The sequence below is a fragment of the Crinia signifera genome, chromosome 1, assembly GCF_055691185.1.
Source record: "Crinia signifera chromosome 1, ASM5569118v1, whole genome shotgun sequence".
In the NCBI taxonomy this organism is placed as follows: Eukaryota; Metazoa; Chordata; class Amphibia; order Anura; family Myobatrachidae; genus Crinia; species Crinia signifera.
Genome location: NC_139217.1, coordinates 324,331,760 through 324,357,969, shown reverse-complemented (window position 1 = coordinate 324,357,969; position 26,210 = coordinate 324,331,760). Strand labels below are relative to the sequence as shown.

Here is a 26,210-nt window from a genome sequence, read left to right as displayed (position 1 = left end):
GCTGACATTGATCCCGCTGCAGCACCCTGAGCAGGTGGAGGCGGGACCGCCGCGGGATTTGCAGTACTTTTTGGTGGACTCAAGCTCTCAGCTGAACAGATGGTGGTGTGTATACTACACCTCCCAGAGTCCTCGGCTGAGAGAGAGTTGAAGGCGGCCGCGGGAGGAGGTTCCTGTGTCACTGTCAAGCGCTGCACTGGAGTGCAGCTAAAAATCGGTACAAAGGGTTTTAGCTGGTACAGGCCGTTAAAAAACGGTACTGTACCGGCTAAATCGGTACTGTTGGAGGGTATGACATTCGTATAATACAAGTGCACAGTCTGGATCCCAATCTCTAGGGAAGGAAGGGGCTAGTGAGAGGGCTTTCCCCTCTGAGCCAATCCAACCCTGCCTGGTCAATCAGTAATTCCTACAGGGGTTATTGCAATAACTATACAATTGTAGGCAGAGTCTTTGAAGTGTGTGTGTGTGTGTGTGTGTGTGTGTATGTGTATACAGTGGCGTTAGTTTGTCCCAGTTGCCCAGAGGCAAGATGAATATTGGTGCCCCCCCCCCCCCCCCCCCCACACACACACAACGTTATTCAAAATATATATATAGTCTGTTATGAAATATATATAATATACTGTATGTATATACAGAAAGAGAGGGAGAACACATATATGTTTCAGAACTCAGCCACAGAAGTGATTTTGATGGCTTTCAATTAATGGATTTAAACGGGCAGTGGTGGAGAGATGCCCCCTTGAGAGCTGGAGCCCGGCGGCAGATGACTCCATTGCCTCCCAGAGTTCTGCCTCTGTGTGTATATGTATATATAATCACTGTACTGGGACTATTTGTCAGGGACACAACAAAAATATCAAACGAGCTATTGTTGAGAAAAGACTGTGACATGCAACCTGTGTTGTGCTCCTTCTGCCCAGTGTGTGTGGTGACGGTCAGATAACAGTGTCAAACGTGTGACAGCGCCGCTGTCTAGCTGCTGGGGGCGGGTCACGTGATTTCTGGGAAAAGGAGGAAACGAAACTGAACAGAACAGCAGCGAGAGAGAAACGAGAGACAGCAGCAGCAGCAGCAGCAGCAGTAGGAGATAACCTGGGGGCGGTGGTGGTGACTGAGACCGAGAGCGTCGAGAGAAACAACCAATACTAGTCATTCCAAGAGTGGAAATCCCACATCACACACACAGGTGGAGGGCAGGTAGGTGCTATAGCTTCCTATGACTACTTCTTCTGCAGGCGCCGGAGTGTTGTGATGTTTCCTATACTGTACAAAGGGGAGGACAGGACGCCTCAGACTCCTCTTGTTTGTAATAGTTCTCTCCAAGCGGCTTCTAGTCCCGCTATGACTGCCGTGTTTATGGGGCAATTATGCCTCCTATGCGCTAGTTACTATGTTTAGGGACCCATATGCAATGCGATCTGGGCAGCATCTAAGGTGCTATGTTATCTTGCTCCCGTGTACATCATAACGCAAAGTGCAAAAAGTATGCGCAGAACGTACTTTTTCTACTAGATTGCATTGCATCTATTTAAAAAATGTGATGCGATCTAGTATAAAATGGGGTAGATTTATTACTAGGCGATCAGGGGAATCTGCGCTATCCCTGTGCGTTATAGCAGGGGATAGCGCTTCCCCTGATCTATCACACCCGCCGAGCGTTTACTCTAACGCCGGCGGTGTGGGGCAGGAGGCATAGCGCAGGGGCGATATTTTGCACTGCGCCCCTGCCTCCTGCCAGATTTATGAACGGTCAGCATCGCTGACCATTCTGCCGCCTGCAGCTGTCGACTTCGCCAGCTGCAGGCGGCGATGCCCTATACCTAACAGCAGGGACAGCTCTGTCCCTGCTGCTGAGCTGCGCTGGGATCTCGCGAGACTAGCGAGATCCCGCGCATGCGCAGTGAGCCGGCCGGGGGGAAAGGAGACGGCGCATCAGTATTAACTGATGCGCTGTCTCCAGGAGGGACATCGCCGGAGGGGGGAGTTAGCGCTCCCCCACTCCGGCGGCAAGATCTTAATAGATCTTGTCGGTGTCCCCTCCTGCTTTGCCTCGCTAATGAGGCAAAGCAGGAACTGTTATAGCGGCGCGATAGGCGCCGCTATAATCTACCCCAATGTACATTGCGCATCGTACCATGTATGGGCAGCATTACAGCCAGGGCTAAAGGTTCATACACACTGGGCGACTATGCTCAGGGTGTATGGCCAGCGATGATGTAAATCATCGCTGCGGGGAAAGCCGCTCAGTGTGTATGCATTCCTCCTGCCCGGCGCCGACGGAGGGGGGAGGACGGCGTTGCATAGCACAGAGCTATGCAAAGCCGTCCTCAATGCCGCTCATCTGCTGGTATAACCAGCAGATGAGCGGCTTTCGAGGCAATGATGTGGGAGCGCGCAGCAGCGCTCACCGCTGGGGCTTACACACTGGGCGGCTTTGAGCTGAAAGCCGCTCAAACAGGCTGTTATGAGCGGCTTTCAGCTCAAAGTCGCCTAGTGTGTATGGGCCTTTAAAGTGGTCATGCAGAGGTGGGGGAACTCATTTCTCTATGCCACCTAATTACCCCCCCCCCCCATTAGGTAGAGACAGGGCCAGTGGTAGGGTTTTTGTCATCCCCCTGCAAACTAGAATGCTTTCCTGTGATAATTACTATGCAGGGCCAATGTGGAGGTTAAAATGTTCCACCACCTCCAATGTGGAACCTCCAATGTGGAACACAGTTCCAACCTGTTCCCTCACTTTAACCCCTGATTACAGCCCAGAATCGCATTGCAATATGCAATCCTTTCGCATACCTTCCAACATGACCCTCTCCAGGAGGGAAACAATGCTCTGTTTCTGGACTTCCCTCTTAATCTATGATTGCTGTCACCTGTTTTAAACAGGTAAATGGGTAAGAAAAGTGTTTCCACACAGGTGATGGTAATCATACATTAAGAGGGAAGTGCAGGAGCAGAGCAATGTGTCCCTCCTGGAGAGGGTCATGTTGGGAGGTATGCTTTCGGTTGAATAGATCAACCTGCATATTTTGGAGCTCATCCCTGTGCTTAGCTTTGTCAGTTGCCAGTGGCCTGCGCATGTGCGGTTAGTGCGGACCTCCGGCTGACTGCGGTCAGTAGCCCATAGGTTACAATGCGCTTCCGCCATCTCAGAATGGCGGTAGCCCTGGGACCCACTGCGATGCTGCCTGAAGTTATTACATCGGTCAGGAGGGATTGCAGCAGGTATTTTAGATTCCTGTTGCAATCCCTCTTTCATACATTGTGGTGATACTTAATATTCACGGCTAACCCCTGAAAAACACCCAAATTAGCTGCAATTGTTATATGATAAATGGGCCCCATAGTGAGGGGAGTGTGGGCTGGAGCAAGTGCGCTCTGATAATGACACATCTGAAATTAGACATAAGTACTGTGACCACATGGGTGCGTACAGCTCTTACAGGCAGCCGCCCCCGAGTGCCCGCCCCGCCGAAACCCCCCCGCCGCTGTTTCCCCTCGCAACCATGCGATTGGATTTATTATGAAGACACATCCCCTCGCATGTGCCTGCAGCAGGAGAAATCATTCGATGTTTGGCAACCATCAAATTATTTCTCCTGGGCTTGCAATTATAAGTCAGTGGATACTGACTTATATTTGTGGGCTCCAGGGGGGAAGACAGGGCGGGCGGCTGACATCACGTGACATCAGCCGCCAGCCCCCTGTACACTGTGTCACAATGCCCAGTGTTTGCATGGGGACACCCATGAAACGCTGGCCGTTCCCATGTCCCAGTGCCTCCGTCCACCTCCCCCCTCTGTGCAAGCGCCATGCCGACTGTGCAGGTCGGCGAAGGTGCCCATAAAGAATTCCTGCACATGTGCATATGAGAATATGCACAATAATTCTCCATCTGTCCCCGGTGCCCACACGCCGGTGACCGAAGGAACTAGAATCTGCCCCTTATTTCTGTGCCTGGAATCTGGGTGGAATTGCAATTGATTTGTGTGCAACTTGGCATTAGCTCAGTGATAACTAGTATTCTGTTATTGATATGGCGCCACAAAGGGTTTGCAGCGCCGTACAGTGTACGTAAGTATACACAAAACAAGAGGAAAAACATAAGCCAAAACACTTGCTGTACAGAACAATGCGGTGTGTATGCCAAATATCATCATGCATGCGTGCTCCCATTGGTTGTTAATGATGCCCTCGGTCATCCTGCCTGTACAGATGAGGGAGCACATCGTTAATGATAGCCATGCTACAGATTGCATAAAAGCTACATAGCTGCGGCCGTAGATGTCACTGAAATAAGTGTCAGGGTTGCAGAAACCACAGGATTTCATGCCAATGAGGATTGTTTAAGAAAGAAAAGGAAAAGCACATAAGGGAAGAGGCACCTGCTCTTGAGAGCTTACATTTATAAAGGTACCCACAATGTGGTCAAATGCTACTGCGCACGGCAAAACGTGAAACTGGAAAGTGCAGTTTTTGCACCTCAAGCAGCATCATAGTTAGAAATTTAGCACAATCCCCCCCATACACTAATTATATATGGGATGCAGTCATATTGTCTACAGCATTTAGGTCTACAAGCATTAGGTCTACACCACTAGGTCGACCTGCATTTAGTTCGACATGACTTAGGTCGACAGGGTCATTAGGTCGACTTTTATACAGTCGACAGGGTCATTAGGTCGACACGGGGAAGGTCGTCAGGAAAAAAGGTCGACATGGGGTCATTTGACAGTTTTATGAATCGACATGTGTCGACAGGCGGTATTTCATGCCCTACAATCCACTAGGGCGTGGTGGAAGAATAAAATAGTGTGCCGAGCGTAGCGAGGCACCATGCCCGAAGCATGGCGAGCGGTCGCGGTGCTATGTTGACTCTGTCCAAATTGGAAAAATGAAAACAAAAAAAATTTGACTTTTTAGGTCGACCTAATGACCCTGTCGACCTAACCCATGTCGACCCTTAGTCAAGTCCACCTAAATGCAAGTCAACCTAATGGTGTAGACCTAATGCTTTTAGACCTAAATGCAGTCTGACGAATGATCCCATTCCTTATATATACCTACATGCTCCTTGGTAGGGGTCTCATGCTTGTTGCCAGGGGTTACATGCTTGTACACATGCCAGCATTTCTAAAATCTATTACTTCTATGTATGTATATAAGTATATTGAAGCCAGCATGCACCACACTGACCACATGCACCGTTAAGTGTATTATTGTTAATAACATAGCCTCAAAAAAAGATTCATATTTAAATCAAAACATCAGTGGCATGATGGCAGAACAACCTCCCCATTAGTTGATGCAGTAATGAACAGACAAAAATCCAGAATTTAAAGTCAACATAGAAATGTGACAGAATCATTTTCCATGTTGTGTTTTTTTTTTTTTTTTTTACAACATTTTTATGTGGTTTTTTTTACAACATTTTTAGGGTTAGGCTTAGGCACTAAGTGGAAGGTCACAACTATATTTTGAATGTAGCTTGGACCACGTGACCGATGGAACATACCATGTCACAATAGTAGTAGCAAGGTCGGTGGAGCAACAATTTCTTTATCCACGCCACCATCTATTCCTTTTAGTAATTGGTGGTGAGTGGATTGAGCCACCGGGACCAAAGTGTGGCGAGCTCCCCCTGCTATTTGGGCTGAGATGGTATGTCCCGTCAGCCAGAACATTCACTCCAGATGATATAAATCCAACCCTAAGTGGAGGGACAGGGTTATGGGGTCTACACACATAGCGAGTTGCTGAGCGTTCTGAGCAATGCTAAATTGCTCAGAAAGATCACTCAGCACACATCGATGTGCCAGTGCGGTGTTCTGAGCGATCTGTCAGGGCCAGTGTTCTCAGTAGAGAACACTAGCACTGACCCCAATGCTTAACTAGATGTATCCAGCATGCTAGTAATTGCCCAGTGATAGCGATGGAGGGGCATTTTCTAAGAGATCTAGTGAGATCACTTAGAAAATGCCACTAAATCGCTACGTGTGTAGGCCCCATTAGACTGCTGAAGGGGAGAGTTATGATTAGATTTGAGTAGACAAAAAAAAAGTGCTGGCCATTTCTGTGTACACCATTACTCCATGTTAACATTTTGAAAACTGTCGACCTACACATTAACAATCTGTTAATCCACACCCCACAGATGCTGTAGTTATTTTGTATGCAATGTGTGTAAAGTACTATGCTATCTGGTGACTTGCAGATGGCTTCTCGTCGTGTACACCCACGGAAACTAAGGCCATGGCTAGTGGAACAGATTGAAAGTGGAAAGTTTTCTGGACTCAAATGGGAAGATAAGCAAAAAAATAGTTTCAGAATCCCGTGGAAACATGCAGGGAAACAAGACTTCCGCCATGATGAAGATGCTGCCATCTTTAAGGTGCAAACTGTGATTATTATTTGCTATTTTGACCTTCTTAATATATATATATATATATATATATATATATATATATATTTATGACAGGTCTATCCAATGCACTCACAGTTCCAACGCTGGGGTGCTGCTGTGTTTTTCCACAGAGGGCAGTATATACAAATCCAGAGACAGAGCACTCACAATTTCTTTTGCAATAATTGTTTTATTTCTCAGAGTAGCTGCATAGTAACATATATATCTTATCCCTTAATTCTACAGTTTGAAAACGTTAACAATGTATTAAATCTGATTTTAGTTTGGCGCAAAAGCTTTAGGTGTCAGCTATGATTGCACTTAATTCGTTCACAAGCTCTACCACATTATTATATACAACTGTGTCCTTTTGATTAAACGCCTCAATCTACCTCGACAAATATTGGTCGCCATGGCGTCCAGATTCTGCTTCCTGGCGACCAGATTTTTTGGGAGAGAGGAAGCAGAATCTGGTTGTGGGCAGGTCAGTGGCAGCGTTTCCTAACCACCACCCCCGTCCCCCAGCTGCTGGAAGTCAGCAGTGTGGCCAGAGTGCCCGACCCCTCTCTTCCCCTCCTAAGGGACCAGTGGCAGCTCACTTTTTTTAGTTTTATTTGAATAATAATAGTGTGCTGTATTAAAACTGTTGTATGGTGCAGCCACGTACCACCATCTATGGTAAAGAGAAAATTCATTAAATTAAACACAGAGGTGTAGCTTTAACATTGATTTGGTATGGCATTTGTAATATTGTATAGTGCTTTAAAAAAAAATATTCTTTGTTGCTAGGAATGGGCTGTATTCAAGAACAAATACAAAAATGGAGAAAAGGATGCAGCTACATGGAAGACAAGGTTCCGTTGTGCTCTAAACAAGAGCCCAGAATTTCAGGAGCTCCCAGAGAAGTCCAGACTAGATATATGTGAACCTTACAAAGTTTATAGGATTGTTCCGTTAGAAGAGCAAGGTGAGGGCTTGTATCAAAGCTAAAATGATAATAAAGCTTGTGACTCAAACACAGACTCTGACAAGCAGGGAACATTGGTACACGTGACAGAAATAGATGATCATCCTGCAATGCGCTTGTTGTCCAACACATACAGGGCTTCCGGGTCTTAAACCCAGAAGTCTTATAACCGCAAAGTACAGCCCTTACCACAAGAACTGTTATGCGCGTGAGCGGCATGGCAAATTGCGTGTTCGCTGTGCCGTTCGCATCTAGCAGTGTGGGCGTGGGGCAGCAGCGGCGGGCTGCGCCCATGGGAACGCCCAGCATTTGATGGGCTTCCCATGCAATTGGGCCGGGGGTGCGGGCAGCTGACGTCAGCTGCCCGCTCGCTTCCCGTACAGGGTGCCCGCATATGTAAGACACCAGAGAGGTGTCTTGCATCTGCGAGCGCCATGAATATCATTTGATGGTCGCTGACCATCTAATGATTTTGTCCTTTCACGCAAAGCTGCGAATGGTTGTTTAGTCATTTCTAATATATATATATATATATATATTCCAGCAGGCCAAGCACTCCAGCCAAAAGCAGACGAATTTCCTGGTGCTCGCCAAAGACCCAGGTCGGGCCAAATACACGTACTCACACAGTGTGGGTACGTACATGTGTGTATATATATATATATATAATTTATTTTTATTTTTTACTCCAGTGATTCCACCTAATGAGAGAACAGGTCGGAAGAGGAAAAGTACTACTGATTCAACAAGCAGCTCATCTGATGAAGTAGATCAAAAAAAAGTAGAAAAAACCATCAAATTGGTAACAATAGATTAATGTTCAAGTTTCATCTTTTCTTTCTTTTTTTGGATCCTTTCGATGAATATTATTCTTTTTTTAGGAAGATGAAAATTCAGAGGTCACAAGCTCCATTTCTCCAGAGGATTCCGGACATGGAAGTGACACAAGCAACAATGATATACCGAATTTCAACCAGAATAACCCAGACTATGAGTCATTCAGCACTAATACACACATCGCTACCATGAGTAAGTTATGAATGAAAGTTTAGTGTCTGTATTTTTGTTGTTTTATCTTTTTTTTGGGGGGGGGGGGGGGGGGGGGGGGGCTATATGACTACAAGAAAAAACTAAATGGTACAGCGCTGTGCTCAATATTAGTATTTATTAAAATATAAAAATAAATATTTATATATATATATATATATATATATATATATAATTCATACATTAAACCATGTGGCCAACATTGAGACAGACAAGACTTACACACAAAAATTAATAAAACTTCTCCGCTTTATAGATCCTTCTTAGTGGTGTCAATATTATTTAGTTAGTAGCAGCATGCAGTTAGATCAATTTCCCTTTGTTAAAACCGGTTTGTAGAAGTTCAATAGGTAACAGTTGCCATTTTATGTGCACATATTAATGGTTAATACTCAAGTGAACATCCGGGTAAAACAACAGGGATCTGCTTGCAGTCCAAAACTATCCTCTCTGACCACTAGTGCACTTCTGAACGCGGTCCTATCAGAGACTGGAATCGCTGGTTCTGTCAATTGGCAGCTCACTTCCCCGGACCTCTACGCGTTTCTCAACCTAGTTGCTTGTTCAGCGGCTTCCTCAGGAGGTGTGTAAGTCTTGTCTGTCTCAATGTTGGCCACATTGTTTAATGTATGAAAAAAAAAAAAACGTGCATGTTTTTTTGCTAAGTCTCTTGACAAAGGGGTTGTGCCCCGAAACGGCCCGTTGAGGCTAATAAACGGAACTTTTTGCCTTAATGATATTGGCTGCAGTGACGTGCTTATCCCCAGAGGATTCTTGCTTTCTATATAGATATATAGATATAGATAGATATAATTTTTTTCTCTTTCAATGGTCCTGGTGACACAGCTCAACACTGGGATGTAGGAGGGTCCGAAGGAGCCAGGCACCTATCCTAAAGTTTTAGAGGGTAGGCTCCTCCCCTACTGCATCCCTGGACTCTTCAGTTCGTGTTAGGTGCCCACTGGAGTGGGTGCTATTCTAAAGGGCTGCAGGAGCAGCCGAAGAATTAGAGTAGTTAGGGGATTTTTATTGTTTTATTAACTTTTACCCTAGCTAGGTAGGCACAGTGTGAGGATTCTCATAGTGATTCCTCACACTGCTAGCGCAGCAGGAGCTGACAGAAGCGCGTCCTGTCAGCTCACTGTGCACAGGGGAGACACTGTCTGGTCTCCCTGTGCAGCGCTTATAGCCTTTTCTAAAAGGCTGCCTGGGCTCCGGAGTACCCTGAAACCGGCTCCACATTTAGGTGGGGATCATGGGGGACAGGCGCTCCGTGATGGCGGCGGCCATTTTATGCGGAGCTTACACGCTGAGCTCCTAGATGAGAGGACAGCAGCGTTGTGACAGGCATGTTCCAAGTGATCCCCAGTTGAAGGGGAGACACTGGAACTAGGAAATCCTACCTGAGGAGCGGCTGGCTGGGGGTGGTTGGCGCCAAAAGGTCACGGACCCCGCAGCAGCAGGGACCTGTGGTCTCTTCCTTCACTCTGACTTTGGCGCCTTTCAGAACGCTTGCAGCGGAGCTGAGCTGGCTTACTGATCCTGGCAGAGTGACTTGGATTTCCTGGGCATCGCTTCCCCGCAGTTGAAACCAACAGACAGATAAGTGATTGGGTGCATTGCCTCTGTATAAACGCTTGTACATTGTTTGCACTGTGTATACTGATAGATATACATTTATCACTTGCATCATGTCTGAGCATCAGGCTGTGGTTTTGGGGGAGGGAGCCCTTAGTGCACTGAGCGCGTGCAATGTTTGCACACAAAAGTTTGTCCCTGAGCAGATGGCCAAGGGGGGCTTATGTATTACTTGCGCTGATGTGAGACCCATGGGCAGTGAACCCCATAGGGCAGAGCAGATGGAACCTGCGTGGGCCAGGGCCCTAGGCAGGTCAGTTAACGCTTTGGTGCAGCTTTTGGACAGGCAGAGTGATGGGCTGGTAGAATCACAGAGACCTATGCCATCATCTCAGCAGTCGTCTGGCTCCTTGCCTCTTACCCAGGCAGATCCTGCGCTGATTCAGGTGATGCAGGATACTGCTAAAGGGATCAACAGGTTCAGTGAAATGCTGGACAAAATGGATGATGTGGCAGGGACCCCTAGAAGGTCTTATGCTTTAACTACTGTGGTAGATGAGGAGGAAGGAGAGTATACTGACATCCCCTGGGATCAGGGTGATGATGTGGAAGAGAACTCTGCTGCTGGTATAGAGGATCTCATTGTAGCTGTGAAGCAGGCTTTAAAGCTGTCTGTGGAGGATAAGACTCCTGTTAAAGGTGTTTTTAAGCGACAGCGAAAGGAGGCTGTTACTTTTCCTTCAGATGAGGGGTTACAGGAATTGTTAGAAGGGGCTTGGAAAACTCCTGATAAGAGGCTACAGATGCCTAAGCGATTCCTTAGTCTGTACCCCATGCCAGAGTCTCATGCGGAGCTCTGGGAAAAGGTCCCAGTTGTGGACGCTTCAGTGGCACGTTTGTCCAAGGCTACTGTATTACCAGTACAGGGCGGTGCAGCTTTCAAAGATTCTGTGGATAAAAAGCTGGAGGGTAACCTCAAGGCTATATTTGAAGGGGTGGGGTTTACCTTACGGCCCCTTATTGCTTCAGCCTGGGTCTCTAAGGCCATGATAGAGTGGGCTGGTGAATTATGCACCATGCTGCAGGCTGACCCTGGTGCGTTACTGCTTGCAGAAAAGATTAAGGCAGCTGCGGAATATGCAGTGGAAGCAGAGGAGGAAGCTATTAAAATGGCAACCAGAGTGTCCACAGTCTCTATTAATGCCAGGAGAGTGCTTTGGCTTAAAGCCTGGGAAGCAGACAATGAGTCCAAGAAGGCTCTGGAAACATTAGCCTTCAAAGGAAAGGTGCTTTTTGGTACCGAATTAGAGGAGATTATAAAGCAGGCCACGGGCGGCAAAAGTACATTCCTGCCGGCCTCCTCAGCAAAGCAGACGTCCAGATTTTCTGCTTTTAAGCCGTCCTTTCGGCCCTCCCCTAGAGGTGGTGCGTCCTTTCGAGGACAGTCTTTCAGGGGAAGGTTTCAGTCCTCTAGAGGCAAGACACAAAAGTCAAAATTTGGCTCTTTTCACAAGAAGCCTGCCACAAAGGGAGAGGATAAACCCTCTGCATGACTGTCAGGGGCTTCGCCCGACAGTGACAAAAGTGGGGGGGTGTCTCACACTCTTCAGGGGCGCTTGGGCTTCTCTAGGCCAGGATGCCTGGGTGTTAGATATTATAACACAGGGTTACAAAATCCCTTGCAGAGGGCCGCCTCCGAAGAGGTTCATCCCCACATCCTTACCAAAGGAGGCACGGCTTCGTACAGCTCTTGTGAGAGCAGCTCACTCCCTTTTGGAAAAAGGGGTGGTTACACCAGTCCCCAGGGCAGAGTGGAAGAAAGGCTTTTACTCCACGCTGTTCCTGGTGCCCAAACCAGACGGGTCTTTCAGACCAATACTAAATTTGAAGTCCCTAAATGTTCATTTATGGGTAGACCATTTCAAAATGGAGTCCCTACGGTCAGTACTCCTGAGTCTGGACCAGGGAGAATTTTTGGCGTCCATGGATGTCCAGGACGCATATTTGCACGTTCCTATACACCCGGAGCATCAGACCTTGTTGAGGTTTGCCATAGGAGACCTGCATTTACAATTCCGGGCGTTACCCTTTGGGCTAGCAACCGCGCCAAGGGTATTCACAAAGATAATGTCAGTAATGGCGGCGGTGCTGAGGCTCAGGGGAATCACAGTAATACCCTATTTGGACGATCTCCTGTTCAAAGCAGAGTCAGCAGCCATGCTGCAGAGTCACTTGGCAGAGGCAATCAGTTTTTTGCAGGCTCACGGCTGGATTTTAAATTTGCAAAAATCTCAGTTGGTACCGTCACAAAGGCTCCAATTCTTGGGAGTCATACTGGACACCCATCTTCATCGGGTATTCCTCCCGGAGGTAAAGGCCAGGGATCTGGTCACCCTAGTCCAGGAGATTCTCAGGGCTCAGAGCATTTCAGTATGGAGGTGCCTCAAGCTCCTGGGGAAGATGGTGGCGTCATTCGAGACGCTTCAATTTGCCAGGTTCCACTCTCGGAGGTTCCAATGGAACATTTTGTCAGCCTGGTCAGGAAACACTTTAACCATGAAATCCGAGATGATAGTGCTGTCTTCGGACACCCGAGAATCCTTGAAATGGTGGACAGAAGTAGATTCCCTTCAGTGGGGTCGGTCATTACAGACCTGGGACTGGTTGATAGTAACTACCGACGCCAGTCTCAGGGGCTGGGGGGCAATAGTCCTGGATCTCAGGCTTCAGGGCCTGTGGACGGCAGAGGAATCAGCGTTACCAATCAACATCTTGGAGCTGAGAGCTGTCTGGAAAGTGATTTCCTTGGCGGGAGACAGGTTACAGAACCTCCCTTTGAGGATTCAGACCGACAATGCCACAGCTGTGGCGTATCTGAATCACCAGGGAGGTACACGCAGCAGATTGGCCATGTGGGAGGTGTCCAGAATCTTCCTATGGGCGGAACAGAATGTTCCAGCTGTATCGGCTATATTCATTCCAGGAATAGAGAATATAGAAGCCGACTTCCTGAGCAGGGAGGAGCTCAAGGAAGGGGAATGGAGCTTACACCCTCAGGTGTTTCACCAAATCACTTCGATGTGGGGAACTCCGGATGTGGACCTGATGGCATCCAGGGTCAACCGTCAAGTGCCCAGGTTCTATGCCAGAACAAGGGATCCACTAGCGGAGGCAGTGGATGCCATGACTATTCACTGGCAGGGAGATCTCCTTTATGCATTCCCACCAGTACCAATGTTACCGAGACTTCTGAAGAAAATACAGGGGCAGAAGGTTCCAGTGATCTTAGTGGCCCCAGATTGGCCAAGGAGGTCCTGGTATTCGAGGCTTCAGAGGTTGTCTGTGGACTCATGGCGTCTACCTCTGAGACCAGACCTTCTAAGACAAGGCCCATTCAATCACCTGGATTCAGATCGATTGATTTTGACGGCCTGGCTATTGAAACCACCATTTTGAAAAGAAAAGGGTTTTCTGAGGCAGTAGTACAGACGATGATAAAAGCCAGAAAAGCTGTATCTTCGGCAAATTATTATAGAGTCTGGAAGACTTACATTCGATGGTGTGAGAGAAGAAAGGCTCATACATCTCATTTTAAGCTATCAAGAATGATGGAATTCTTACAAGATGGTTTTTCATCGGGCCTAAGCCTTCAGTCACTGAAGGTGCAGATTTCGGCCTTGTCCATCTATTTCCAGAAAAAGATAGCCATTTTGCCGGAAATTCAAACCTTTTTACAAGGAGTATCCAGGTTGAAACCTCCATACAAGCAACCAGTAGCACCTTGGGATCTATCACTGGTTTTGGAATGCCTTCAAAAGGCACCTTTTGAACCTTTAAGGTCGGCTGACTTTAAGTTTCTCACGTGGAAGCTAGTGTTTTTGTTAGCAGTAGCATCTGCTAAAAGAGTTTCAGAATTGGGAGCTTTGTCATGTAAATCTCCCTTCTTAATTTTTCATGATGACAGGGCTGTTTTAAGAACAGTGCCTCAGTTTTTACCGAAGGTGGTATCTACCTTCCATTTAAATCAGGAGATAGTTCTACCTGTGTTTCAACCCCCAGAGGGTTCTAAGAAAAGGGACAAGTTGAGAACTTTGGATGTTGTGCGTGCCTTACGCATATATGTGGACAGAGTGAAGAGTGTCAGGAAGACTGACACATTGTTGGTATTGTATGACGTACACAAAATTGGTTGGCCTGCATCTAAGCAGACTATTGCTAGGTGGTTGCGGTCTGTGATAGCCTTTGCATACACCAAAGTGGGTAGACCAGTACCGGCCAAAATAAATGCGCATACCACCAGGTCAGTTGCCACCTCTTGGGCGGTTCGACATGGGGCCACAGCTGAGCAGGTTTGCAGAGCTGCCACTTGGTCATCTGTTCACACATTTGCCAAATTCTATAGATTCCATGAGTTCGCGTCGGAGGACGCATCATTCGGGCGAGCAGTGCTGAGAGCTGCAGACCTGAGCGTACCCTCCCAAAGGACCGGCTCTGGAACGTCCCAGTGTTGAGCTGTGTCACCAGGACCATTGAAAGAGAAAAAGGGATTTTTGTAAGAACTTACCGTTCGAATCCCTTTCTCTGATATGGTCCTGGTGACACAGCGATCCCTCCCTTACGCTCAGTAAGTATGCCAGAAGTTTCATGATGTTCATGTTAAAATGGTTAAAAGTTAACAGTTTTCGGTTATAAAATGTGCATATAATATGTGCAGGCGTTTGTACTGAGTTAATGTATTCCAGTGGCTTTGAAAGATTGAACTGAAGAGTCCAGGGATGCAGTAGGGGAGGAGCCTACCCTCTAAAACTTTAGGATAGGTGCCTGGCTCCTTCGGACCCTCCTACATCCCAGTGTTGAGCTGTGTCACCAGGACCATATCAGAGAAAGGGATTCGAACGGTAAGTTCTTACAAAAATCCCTTTTTTTTTTTATAAATACTAACTAATATTGAACACACCGCTGTACAATTTCGTTTTTTCTTGTTGTCCAATTGTTAAGGGGTTTTGGTAACAGCTGTAGTGTTTAATATAATTCAATCAGCTCTCAATATCACTTTGTTTTGTGGTTTGTGACTATATGCACAATTTTTAATGTGGATAATTTAATGGATGAATGGCTCTAAAGGGAAAAAGCTTAGCTTACCCCCTTAGCCTAGCTCTTATTCTTCTTTTGAAACTACCTTGATTAAAAAATGAACATTGCCGCACAATAAATATATACCTTTATAGGAAATGAAACCAGCTATACCTTGAAAAAACATTTAAATTTTTGTTAACATTATGGCAATTTGCTACATTCAGCATGCCATGCCACCACATGGCATGCTGAATGTATGTGTCTGGCTGTTTTTTCTATAATAGCCTGGTGTACACTGGATCTGTGTTTTATTGGGGTGAAGCTACAGGAATCGGCAACAAAAGCTAAAGATTGAAACTGCAGTTCAGGATCTCCCCCTTCTCCCCTCTGGTCTGCAGCAGACAGTTTTTTTTTTGTACTATTTTGGCTTTTTCTATAGGCTACAAGCAGATTGCCTTGATAAAACTGTTATGCATGAAACGTGCGTCGGCGTTACGGGGTCCTTGTTTATATTGAATTAATAATGTATACAATGTATGAAAATTAAGTGCCTCTGTTATATCAAACAGTGTTGCGATAGTGGTAATACGGCCACAATTATAGCCGTTCGCTGCACTCAGCATGCACTGGCTTTGCCGGCTTAGACATTTACAACACTGCCTGCCAGGCACCCACGGCTGAATACCGCATGCATAAAATATAGAGAAGCGGCAGCCAAGAGGGATGCAATAGTGGCGAAATTACAGTGATAGAAATAGTAAGGGGGCAATATTAATAAGGCTATAAGCATAAGCCACTAATTGTTTAATACATATTTGCCTCACTCACTATAATTTCAATCATCAGCCGTACAACCGGCTTTTCACTGTGAGAAACCTCAATGGGCAGTATTCAATGAGAAAAGTTCTCCGTGTTTTGTGGAGAATTTGTGCTTTGTTCGCCTTGGACGGAGCATTTTGCTCTCCAAAAGCGAGCAACCCTATTCAATGTGAAATATTCTCCGTCTTTCTGAGTGATTTTCGCCGTCTCTCTCCGTGTAGAAATTCTCCATCTTTTGATGGAGAGCTGGAATGTGAACTTTTAAACTAAAAGGTTTTTTTTTTTTTAATTTTGGTGTCAAAAAATCTGTTTTGTTCTTTTTCTGTGAAGGGGCATGTTATTTTTATTCATGTGCTTATAGCACATGAATATATATTTAATTTAAAAAAATATATATATATATTTTTTTTTTACACAGTGCAGCCAGCAGGGGTCGCCGGAGCGCTCGAGCCGCTCATTAGATATTCATATATTCACTGCACCCGATCGTTAATATGCACGATCGGGTGCAGTGAATACTGGGTCCCCCGCTGGCTATAGGGGGGGGCAGCCTTTGCTGCCTGGGTTCCGGAGAGCCCCCCTCCCCTCCACAGTCCTCTGGAGCAGCCAGGGAGACTTTAATCTCTCTGGCTGCTTCCGTCCACCGGCTCCCTGAAAGCTCCCTGCCGCGGACGCTCGTCCGCTGCAGGGGTTAAGACTCGCCGCGAGTGGCGGCGAGTCTTCAAAACATTGAATAGTGGGAGCAGGAGGCTCCGGAACATGGGGAGTGCATGGAGAGCGAAATAAAACGCTCTCCATGCACGGAGAACTTTCACATTGAATACTGCCCAATGAATTGTGTCTAATCGATAATGAGCATATATTGAGCAGATGAATACCGGCTATAAGTATAAGCCACTATTTGTTTAATATACATCTGCCTCACTTGCTATAATTTTAATTAACAGCCGTGCAATCGGCTTCTCACTGTGAGAAACCTCAGTGAGAGAAACCTACAGGGGTATAAAAGCGGTAATAAAACTACAATTGTATCCGCTGACCACACACTATACAATCTGATTTCACCAGATCAGCCGTGAGATATGCTATTTTCTGCCCAAATACCCGTTTCTGAACTTTGCTTGTGATAGCTAATAAGGGTATAAATCTGGGGTAGAGGAAAAAAGAGATAGGAGAGAAAGCCGGGGCTAATACTGATAAGGTTATAATTACAGCCACAAGTCATATACTACATAGCCTACAAAATATTGTTGGAAATACTAACTAAATGTGCAACTGATATAGTATCTAGATAGAATATCTGTTCTGTGGACTCTCTGTTTGAAATCTCGCAGCAGTGTTCGGACACCCGATACCCCTGCAAGCCGCCGGGACCTTCCCAGCAGCAGGGATGCATGCGATCCGTTGTGATGGATCGCATGCGTCCCTGCTTTCTGCCCGCCCCAGAACGGGTGGTCGGAAGGCCAGCCGGTCTGACCACCTAGTCGGGTTCGATTTAACAAGCCGATTGGTCGGAATCGGCCGAAAACGGACCAAATAGCCTCAGTGTTTGGGCACCTTAAGACTATTCAATACTCTGGTGGGGTATACAGATGGTACACTCAGGAACTGCTCTCCCAAATAATAACAATATTAAAGGTGCAATGTATGTGTAACAGCATCATACGAGTTAATGAGCTAACAAGCATGTTTCTGCACAAATACTGATACAGTACCCAATTTTGGCCACATGCCTAGAAAGTAATAGACTAATCTGATAACAAGTAGCAAAATTGTGGGAATACTGCAGAAATACAGAATTCATTGAATTGTAACAACCCAGTTGGGCAATATATACAATTAAGAAATAATTATCCCTTGACCCCAAAAGGAATGGAGGCCAAGGCATAGATTTCCTGAAACGCACTAGTGCACTATCTGAAACACTCCAAAAAGTTTAAAATAATATAAAAAATACAAGGACACCGTATTTTAATAATAAAATTGTTTATTAATTATTTTGTACACAACACAGAAATATTTCACAGTTTTTAACGATATCAAATAAAATATTGAAATTTTATACATTTACAGACACAATCGTCTTATCTATCTCTGTGCGCCAACAAAGAAAGATATTCTTCCCTGTCCCCCTCTTTTTCGTACAAGCAGATTGCCCCAATTTCACCTATGCTTTTCTCTGGTTCTGCTGCCAACAATTTTTGTGCAAATCTCTTTTTCACACATTTGCAATTGGATACAAAATAACGTGACCTTGCATACTAGTGGAAATCGTGTTTTTTTTACAGCACTTTTAGCATTAAATGCATGGCACGTTATTATACGATAATAGACAATAGACCAAATGTTGGCATTGGTGTTTTTTAAAGAGGCTGGTGAGTGTGGAAAGATATGTACTGTATAAAGTATCTATATTTTCCATGGTAATCATCTCAGAGGGTTTGCAGTTATCTGGACTTAAGCAACAATGAATGGTAGTTTCATGATCGGTCAGTAACTTGCCGTTTTTCCAATCAGCTGCTTTATTTAAACATGTTTACATTAGCGTGTGTATTAGCCAAGCGTTTTTTTGGTTTTGTTGGAGAATATCTTTGTTCTGTGAGACGTTTATTAGAGTTCTGCATTTAGATTTAATCCAAAGACAGGCAGAAACTACCTTGCTCTCTGCCCTCATTAACACTTTGTATCTTTGTCTCTCTCTACAGCTCCCCCAATACATACGTCAAATATCACACATACAGGTAAAAAATAATTCCCGCATGATTTACTTTTGCTCACTAGATACATAAAAACTGGCTAGCATATTGCATCCCTCCCACTACCATTAAAGTATTGCTCTTTTTCTAAGGAATACAAATAATGACAGGAAAAACAGTGCCTCAGTAATATATGGCACAGTCACAAGTGAGATGTGATTGATTTAGAAACATGTTAATAAATCATGTTAGGTGCGTTGTACAGTTCTGTGATTAACTCTCAAGGGATGTGTTCGCTAACATATCCCCCCTCAAGCCCCCGCTAGCAGGAGAAATTGCTCATGCCTTCGGAAATAAGTCAGTCTGAACTGGCTTATTTTCTCCGCAAATCTCCAAGGACGGCAGGCATCGGCCCGTCCGCGTACCTATGGGAATGGCCAGCGAGCCCCATTCCTGCCGCCGCCCGCATCGGCCCTCCCTCCCACAACAAACGGCCTGGCGAGTGTGTATCTTGGCAAAGCTGTTCGTTGCTGGGTTCTGCGCATGCACAGACCCTCCACCATCAGAAAGGGGCCGAATTCGCCTTGTTCCAAATTGAGTTGAATTAGGCACTTAATTTTAAAGACCTGCAATTTGGGCATTTATAAATGCATTGCACGGTGTAGCATGGTGAATTAATATTTGATTGACTAAACTAGCCCTATTGCTAAACTGTCATGAATTCATAAGCCAGCAGAATGTCTGTAGTGGAGATCCCTTTCAGTGATTGGGAATAGCTTAGTGACTTGTTTATCTTCCCTCCCAACTAAAATGTCCTCCATTGGCCCCCATTGTGCTGAAAGGACCAAAGATCACTGTAGATGCTTTACATGTGTCATTTCTGTATGTCAGTATTCTTTCTTTCTCCATTTCAGACTTGAAAGTTACAGTGATCTACAGTGGTGTTGAGGTATCACAGACCCTGGTCCGTAGTGGAGATTGCAAATTGTCAGCTATGGTTCCACCTGACCACTTGGTTGGGGGAATGGAGCATGTGCTGCTTCCTCCCCCAGATGACAGGCTGGTCGAAGCCGTACGCAAGGTTACAGGAGACCTTCTGAAGGTTCTTCAAGCTGGCGTTATGTTGGCCAGCAACCAGCAAGGAATATTTGCTCAGCGACAAAAATTCTGCAAAGGGCGCATTTTCTGGACTTCGTCATGTATGGATAATAAGGACTCTATTAACAAGCTTGAAAGAGATAAATATGTACAATTGTTTGATAACAGCCAGTTTCTCAGAGGTAAGTAAATGTAGGTCAGAACTAGCAAGTTTGGAGGCCTATCCTTTTGTCATTCAATAGTTAATTTTATGAAAATGTGATAATGTAGTAGTTTAATATGTAGGATTTTAGTACTTGGCCCACATAATGTTGGGCACCGTGAAAGAATAATTAGAGACATGGGCATAAATTCATCTGTCGCCCAGAGGCAAGTTGGAGTTTGATGCCCCCACCCCAAATATGGTGTGTATCAACATTCACCTGTGTGTATCATCTCAAAGTCCAGCAGCATTGCTTGCTGCAGCTCGGGCTCAATGGTACAGATGTAGCCCCTGCCATCCTTGGCCGGAGCTCGCCAGACCCTCCCCGCTGGCGAGCACTGGCAGACAGGGGCTACACTGAACCGTGACGCGCGTGCGCCACGCACGCGCGTCCCAGTCTCTCGGCGGGGGCGCTGCGTGTCCCTGCCCGTCGCTTCAGGGAGACGGGCAGGGTTAGGGGGCGGTGGGGGCGTGCGAGCATCTCGTGTGCGTGCGCCCCCTGCGTGATGGTGGGGCTGGTGTTAGAAATGCCAGCCCTGCAAAGATGACACAAGCCCCATCTGTACCTGGCAGGATCCATCCTGGGCTCCTGGTATACAGACCATTAAATACAGGAGCACCGCAGAGCTCCATTGCAAAAGCAATGGTCACATTTGGATCCCACTGTGAACCACACAGGTGCTGCTTTACATGCAGGTGCCCCTTCATGGCTTGGAGGCTGGAGCCTCCATTGCTGCTGGGAGTTGCACCCCTGCATGGAGGCAAACTAATGGGTTATAAAGAAATGTATATGTAGAGCACAATGTACACATCTTAGCTACTCAAAATTATTTTGGTTTAAGACCACATGAAGATACAGGAGACACTTTCTGATGCTAGACCTAGAGGGAATATTCCATTATCTAACACTTCATTCTGTATGTTATTAGAGCTGGAAATCTACAGAACTGAAGGAGGGACCCCTCCTAAATCCCATATTACCTTGTGTTTTGGGGAAGAGATCTTAGACTTTGACTCTGCCAATAACAAACTGATCACAGCAAAGGTGAGGAAATTGTGTTTATTTCACATAACTGATACAACAATTAGAGACTAAGGGGGGTATTCAATGTCAGGGTCACGGCAGTCGAGCTTGCTCGACCGCCGTGACCCAGTCCCGTTCTCGGTCAGCTCGACCGAGAACACGCAGGCGGGATTCAATGTCCCGCCTGCCGGGGAGCGAAAAGGGGGTGTGGCCGCGAGTTGCGGCCGGGAAGAGGCGAGCTGCAGCCGGCAGAACGAGCCCGACAGCTAGTGATGTGGGGCTCGTTCTGCCGAGATACCCTGCTCAATGCTGTCGGGGAAGACAGCATTGAATAGGGCCCGGCGGGCATCTCCCCGATGGGAGGTGCTCGCCGGAGATTGAATATCCCCCTTAAAAACCAGGACAAGTCGCACTCAATTTTTTTTTTTTTTTTTAAATCTATAAACTAGGAATGAACAAAAGTAAAGCTAAGTTACCATCGGGAATTAAATTAAACCTCAAATTATCTTGCAGAAGAATGAAATAGCGTAGATATACAAATAAGGCTACAGAAATTGATATAAAATTAATCCTTTTTTTAATTTAATACTTTTTAATATGAATTTTAATAACACATTGACAAAAAAATACACTACTAAATAAACAAGATACATGCCATATAGCTGTAGGAAAACATAATAGAAGAATCCAACATCGTGCAAAGACATTTTTATATTATACGAACATTATTATTCGGGGAGCGGACTTCAAGGAGAGTCCCCTAGAACAGTGGTTCTCAACCTTGGTCCTCAAGTACCCCCAACAGTGCAGATTTTCCAGGTTTCCACACAGAATCATAAATGAAATAATTAGCTCCACCTGTGGATCTTTTAAAATGTTTCTGAATAATGAGTGCACTTGGGGGTACTCTCCGCTTTTCCGAGCTCTGTTGTAGGTGAGATAAAGAAGCATGGTGATAGGAATATAAGCAAGAGACAGTCCGCCTAGGCCCAAATGTAAAAGAAAAGATTTTAAAGGGGAATGCTTCATAGAAGGAAGATTCCCAGCAAATTGGAAATTCATGCATGGGGTAATTGCAAAAATACATAGTGGGGTATTCGATCCGGCTGCTACTTCCACGTGGCCGAAATAGCGTCCTTTTCCGACATTCGACCTATTCGATATCAGGTAATTTCTACCGACTGTTGGAATATATTCTGACAGTTGGGCAGAATACTACATCGGCCAAAACTGGTGCCGATAGTCGGAAATGGCTGCGGATTCGACAATTCAAATTCGCCTCTATAGGGGAGGTGAATCTGTAGCAAATTGAATACTGACGGCTGCAATTTCCACCTGGCGGAAATAGGAGCCGGGATTGAATACCGCTCATAGAGGGAGATTAAACTCCTCCTACTAATTGGATGAAAAATTTTAGAGTATCATCCTGGTTTCGTGTTAACACCTTTACTACCCCATACGTCTCTAGGATAAAGGGGGAAATTTACTAAAGGAAATTTGTAAAAATAAATAGGTGTATTTGTATCCAGAAATACACTTATTTTTGACATTTATTATCCCGAAAATACGGCAATTCGTATTCGTATTGATGTGCTATCAATACGAATACGAATTGCCGTATTTTCGGGATAGAAAATGTCAAAAATAAGTGTATTTCTGGATACAAATACACCTATTGTTTTACAAATTTCCTTTAGTAAATTTCCCCCAAAGTGTGGAAAGTTCCTTCAAATGCCGGGATTTCCACAAGGAAGTGCCAGGGTCAACAGCATGAAATTGCAGTAATGCATGAGTGGCATGCCATATCTTCAAGGCCTGAATAACGAATGGGAGATCATTATGAGCAAAAATGTCACCCAACAGTACTTGTTATGGCTTGCTGATATCTGGGAACCTAATATGGGCTGGAAGGGAGTCTGGAGTATTGTCCTATATATAAAATGTGTGGAAATATATATTAAAGCATAGTGATTTATGGTGCATAATGCCTTCTCTTCCTGCAGATAGAGCAAGTTATGGCCTCTGAGTTGGTGCGACAAGCAACTGAGAATCCCCTTGCCCAGGCTAAAGAACCACTCCTGCAGTATCCTCCTGCTCCCTTTCTGATACCCCTGCTACCTGTGGATATGTCAAATGCTGATTTGTGTATTTAAAACACTCGCCCATATAACATTTGTTAGCAATTACTCTGTTTCCAAGATTAACAGCACTTTGCTTCTAACTCGGTGTGGATAAGATGTACTGTAGGGCTCAATTTGCTTTATCAGTCTCCTGAATCTCCATAAGCTCGGCCAAATAGTTATATTACACGTTTTCTATTGATTATCTAAAGTAATAATAAATACTTTTCCATTTTTTTGAGACATTTACAAAAATGTGCATTTTTGAGACATGTGCTCTGATAACTGTTACTTCTGCTACCTGTACAGTCTCTCCCTGTATATTATAATATGTGAAAATGTTCATGATATAATCATGCCGCAATGTTCAGAAGATGGATGCTGAATATTCTTTTTGTACCTTTACCCTACAAAGTTTCTTTCCACTCAGAACTTCTGTAACTTCTATTTTTGTAGTTCGTACACTAGACAGTTTGTGGCAGCCAACAGACCAGTCTTTATACAGTTTGTAGCTTGTGTTTTTAGGAGACTACTGCTAGTTATTTGTTAATTCTGAACAAAGTTAATCCACTATTCTTGACAATGATTAGTACTGAGAAGTGCATAAGTTTTTTAGGAACATTTACAAATACTTATGTGAAAGATTATTATATACACTATAGTTTGTTTTGTGATTTTATGTTTGAGATATTTTGCTTTGAAATACTATTTTTATTGAGCGCTAAACCTAAAATTGCATTTGCTTATATAAAAGAGCCACTAAAAGCATTGCCACACTACTATACTGTATGGGTTAGCACACTGTGATTGTAGTAGTCAATTGAGTTTATTTGATCGTTTGAGATTTGGTTGGCCAAAAATTGGAATTTAATTGTAAGGGCCCAAAATGACTACCAGTCCCAAACAACATATGCTTGGGAAAGTTCTCAAGTCAGTAGGTCCGTGGGTGTGATTTCACCATGTTAGAGTTGACACTGGATATAATCTTTGTATGTAGGCTGGGCACAAGACATGGATAAGTGTATTAGATGTGACTTTGGCTCACTTTCTAGGCTTAACTCCTTATGCTAGCTATTAGAAATGGTTTAAATTCTTATTTTTTACACCAAACATTTTCAGTACAACAGAGGCAAATAGGGAGCCTGCAGCTCTTAGATTGTATAGATACTTTTCAGTACTTGCTGATCCTACACAGTGCTTCAAGAGCCAGCTCTGGGTTAGGTAGCTCTAAAGGTGCCCATACATATAGTGTTTTCCCCGTGCGATGCCAGCTCCCGCGCACATCTCATCGCACAGCACAACAAGTATGTGCAGCTTGTACTTTGTACTAGATCGCATCATATCTAGTACAGAAAGCCGGCTGATGTAGCACATGGCATGAGTTTTGTACTAGGTGCCATCTAGTACCTTAAGTTCTGCTGATCGTACCAGTAGCTGTGGCTACAGGTCTTATTTTTTATTTTTCTTCTAGGCAGCAATATGTTTCTCTTAACTACAGTGGAGAAGGGGACACAAAAATGGTTTTATATTATGGGTGGGCTGTGAAATGAGATCTGGCAAGTTAGCATTGTCAATATGAGACATACAATTGCACTTTGCTTAATTCATGTGCAGGTTATGGTTGGCAGGGCCTTCTTTTGTGTAGAACCGACCTTTACTTGACTACAGTATGAAGTAGTATGGCCTGGACACTACTGTTATTGCTGAGCGTATTACAGATTATTTTGCTGGGTGCTAATGGACTCACTGTATTTAGATGGTCATCAGTACTGGGCATATTTCAACTTCTGCCTAGCAGCAACATATCTGTATTGAAATAATGGGTATTGAAGTTACTCATTACAATTTACACAGTCTCCCAAAGGCTCAAATCATGTAACCTTAATAGAACCTATGTAGTTCTAACGCACACTATAGTAACTATCCCAGAATCACCAGAGGATTGCCATTTAACAAGATCGATGGCGAATGCAGCTGAAGCAGTTAAATAAAATGTGGCGATTTGCTTGTAATTGTTACAGCTACCGGCACACACCAAAGTGAAAGCCTAACATCCTCCACTGTCCTTTGTCAAGGATTCCTAAGTCATATAAATAAAGAATATTTATTGTGATGTCATTTCCGCTGTCCTGCATTAGGAGAAATGAGAAAGGGCAGGGGCGCATTCTGTCAGCATCAAATCCAAGCTGTCTTTCTATTTTATCATCAATTCTAGACAAAGAAGCTGATTGTAGTTTTCTGGAATGATGTGCAGTATGCTATTATTATTAGGACTTTTTTTTTTGCTATCATGACTAAATATCTTAATGCAACTTGTATCCCAGGATTTACAGGTGCATTTATTTTCACTCTCTTTATGACAACATATATGTATATCTGTAAAACTGTCAAGTACTGAGAACTCACCACAGAGGTTGTGTCCCTGATAAAATGTAATTATTTTTTTATAAAATAGTAACCATAGACAAGTCTTGACATTCCACAAGGATGGAACGGCGTGTACAGCAGCCATGACACCAGGTAGAATTGTTAAAATAACTTTGCAATATTGCAATAAATCCATACAGAAAAGATAGGATAGTATGACACTGCATTCTCCTCATAACAGAATTAACCTACTGTATGCCATTCCCAAGGCTTTGGAATCCACTAACTTAGAGCACTTTTGTGAAATACTTTGTTTATATAACCTCTTAAAAGTATAAACCTGTAACATTACTTATGCATTAATAAACCGGTTTTTTTTTATTTCTCTTAAATTGCGTTTCTTTACTCTGAAATTAAATTGCCATCAGTACTTTGTGCCTGTTCTTTTTTAGACCTGAAGTGTGATGCCCAACTAAACATACTGTACAATACATGCACACTATAGCCAGGGGCATATTAACACATGGCTGGGCCCCTAAGCTTTCAGTTATTTAGTATGAACTCATACCTCTTTTTTCATTGTACCTCCCAACAAAAATGTCTATTGGAGTCTGTTTGCTCCCATCACTCACATTGGATGAGATTTACCAAGCCTTGAAAAGTGATAAAATGGAGAGTGATACACCACCAACCTCTTGGCTCATAACTGCCATTTCAAACCATCGGTAACATGACAGTTAGGGGCTGATAGGCTGGTGGTATATCCCTCCATTGAATCACTTTTCAAGCTTACTACATTTGGCCCATTCA

General features: G+C 44.6%; 1 protein-coding gene across 1 annotated transcript; it reads left to right on the top strand.

The window, feature by feature from the left end:
* Positions 1–1,037: 1,037 nt before the first annotated feature.
* Positions 1,038–25,792, top strand: IRF9 (interferon regulatory factor 9). The gene is made up of 9 exons (XM_083188074.1): positions 1,038–1,203; positions 6,218–6,394; positions 7,196–7,373; positions 8,066–8,175; positions 8,255–8,402; positions 18,599–18,634; positions 19,504–19,869; positions 20,819–20,934; positions 22,917–25,792. The coding sequence occupies exons 2-9, from the start codon at positions 6,218–6,220 to the stop codon at positions 23,064–23,066; spliced, it is 1,281 nt and encodes a 426-aa protein (XP_083044200.1). The 5' UTR covers positions 1,038–1,203; the 3' UTR covers positions 23,067–25,792.
* The last annotated feature ends 418 nt before the right edge of the window (positions 25,793–26,210 follow it).

What these genes read in the sequence shown, in the direction of transcription:
- IRF9 (XM_083188074.1), top strand. Translation starts at nt 6,218, where the DNA reads ATGGCTTCTCGTCGTGTACACCCACGGAAACTAAGGCCATGGCTAGTG. An exon ending in TAGAAAAAACCATCAAATTG is followed by an intron (nt 8,176 to 8,254) that starts GTAACAATAGAT and finishes TTCTTTTTTTAG; the next exon opens with GAAGATGAAAATTCAGAGGT. An exon ending in GTCAAATATCACACATACAG is followed by an intron (nt 18,635 to 19,503) that starts GTAAAAAATAAT and finishes TCTCCATTTCAG; the next exon opens with ACTTGAAAGTTACAGTGATC.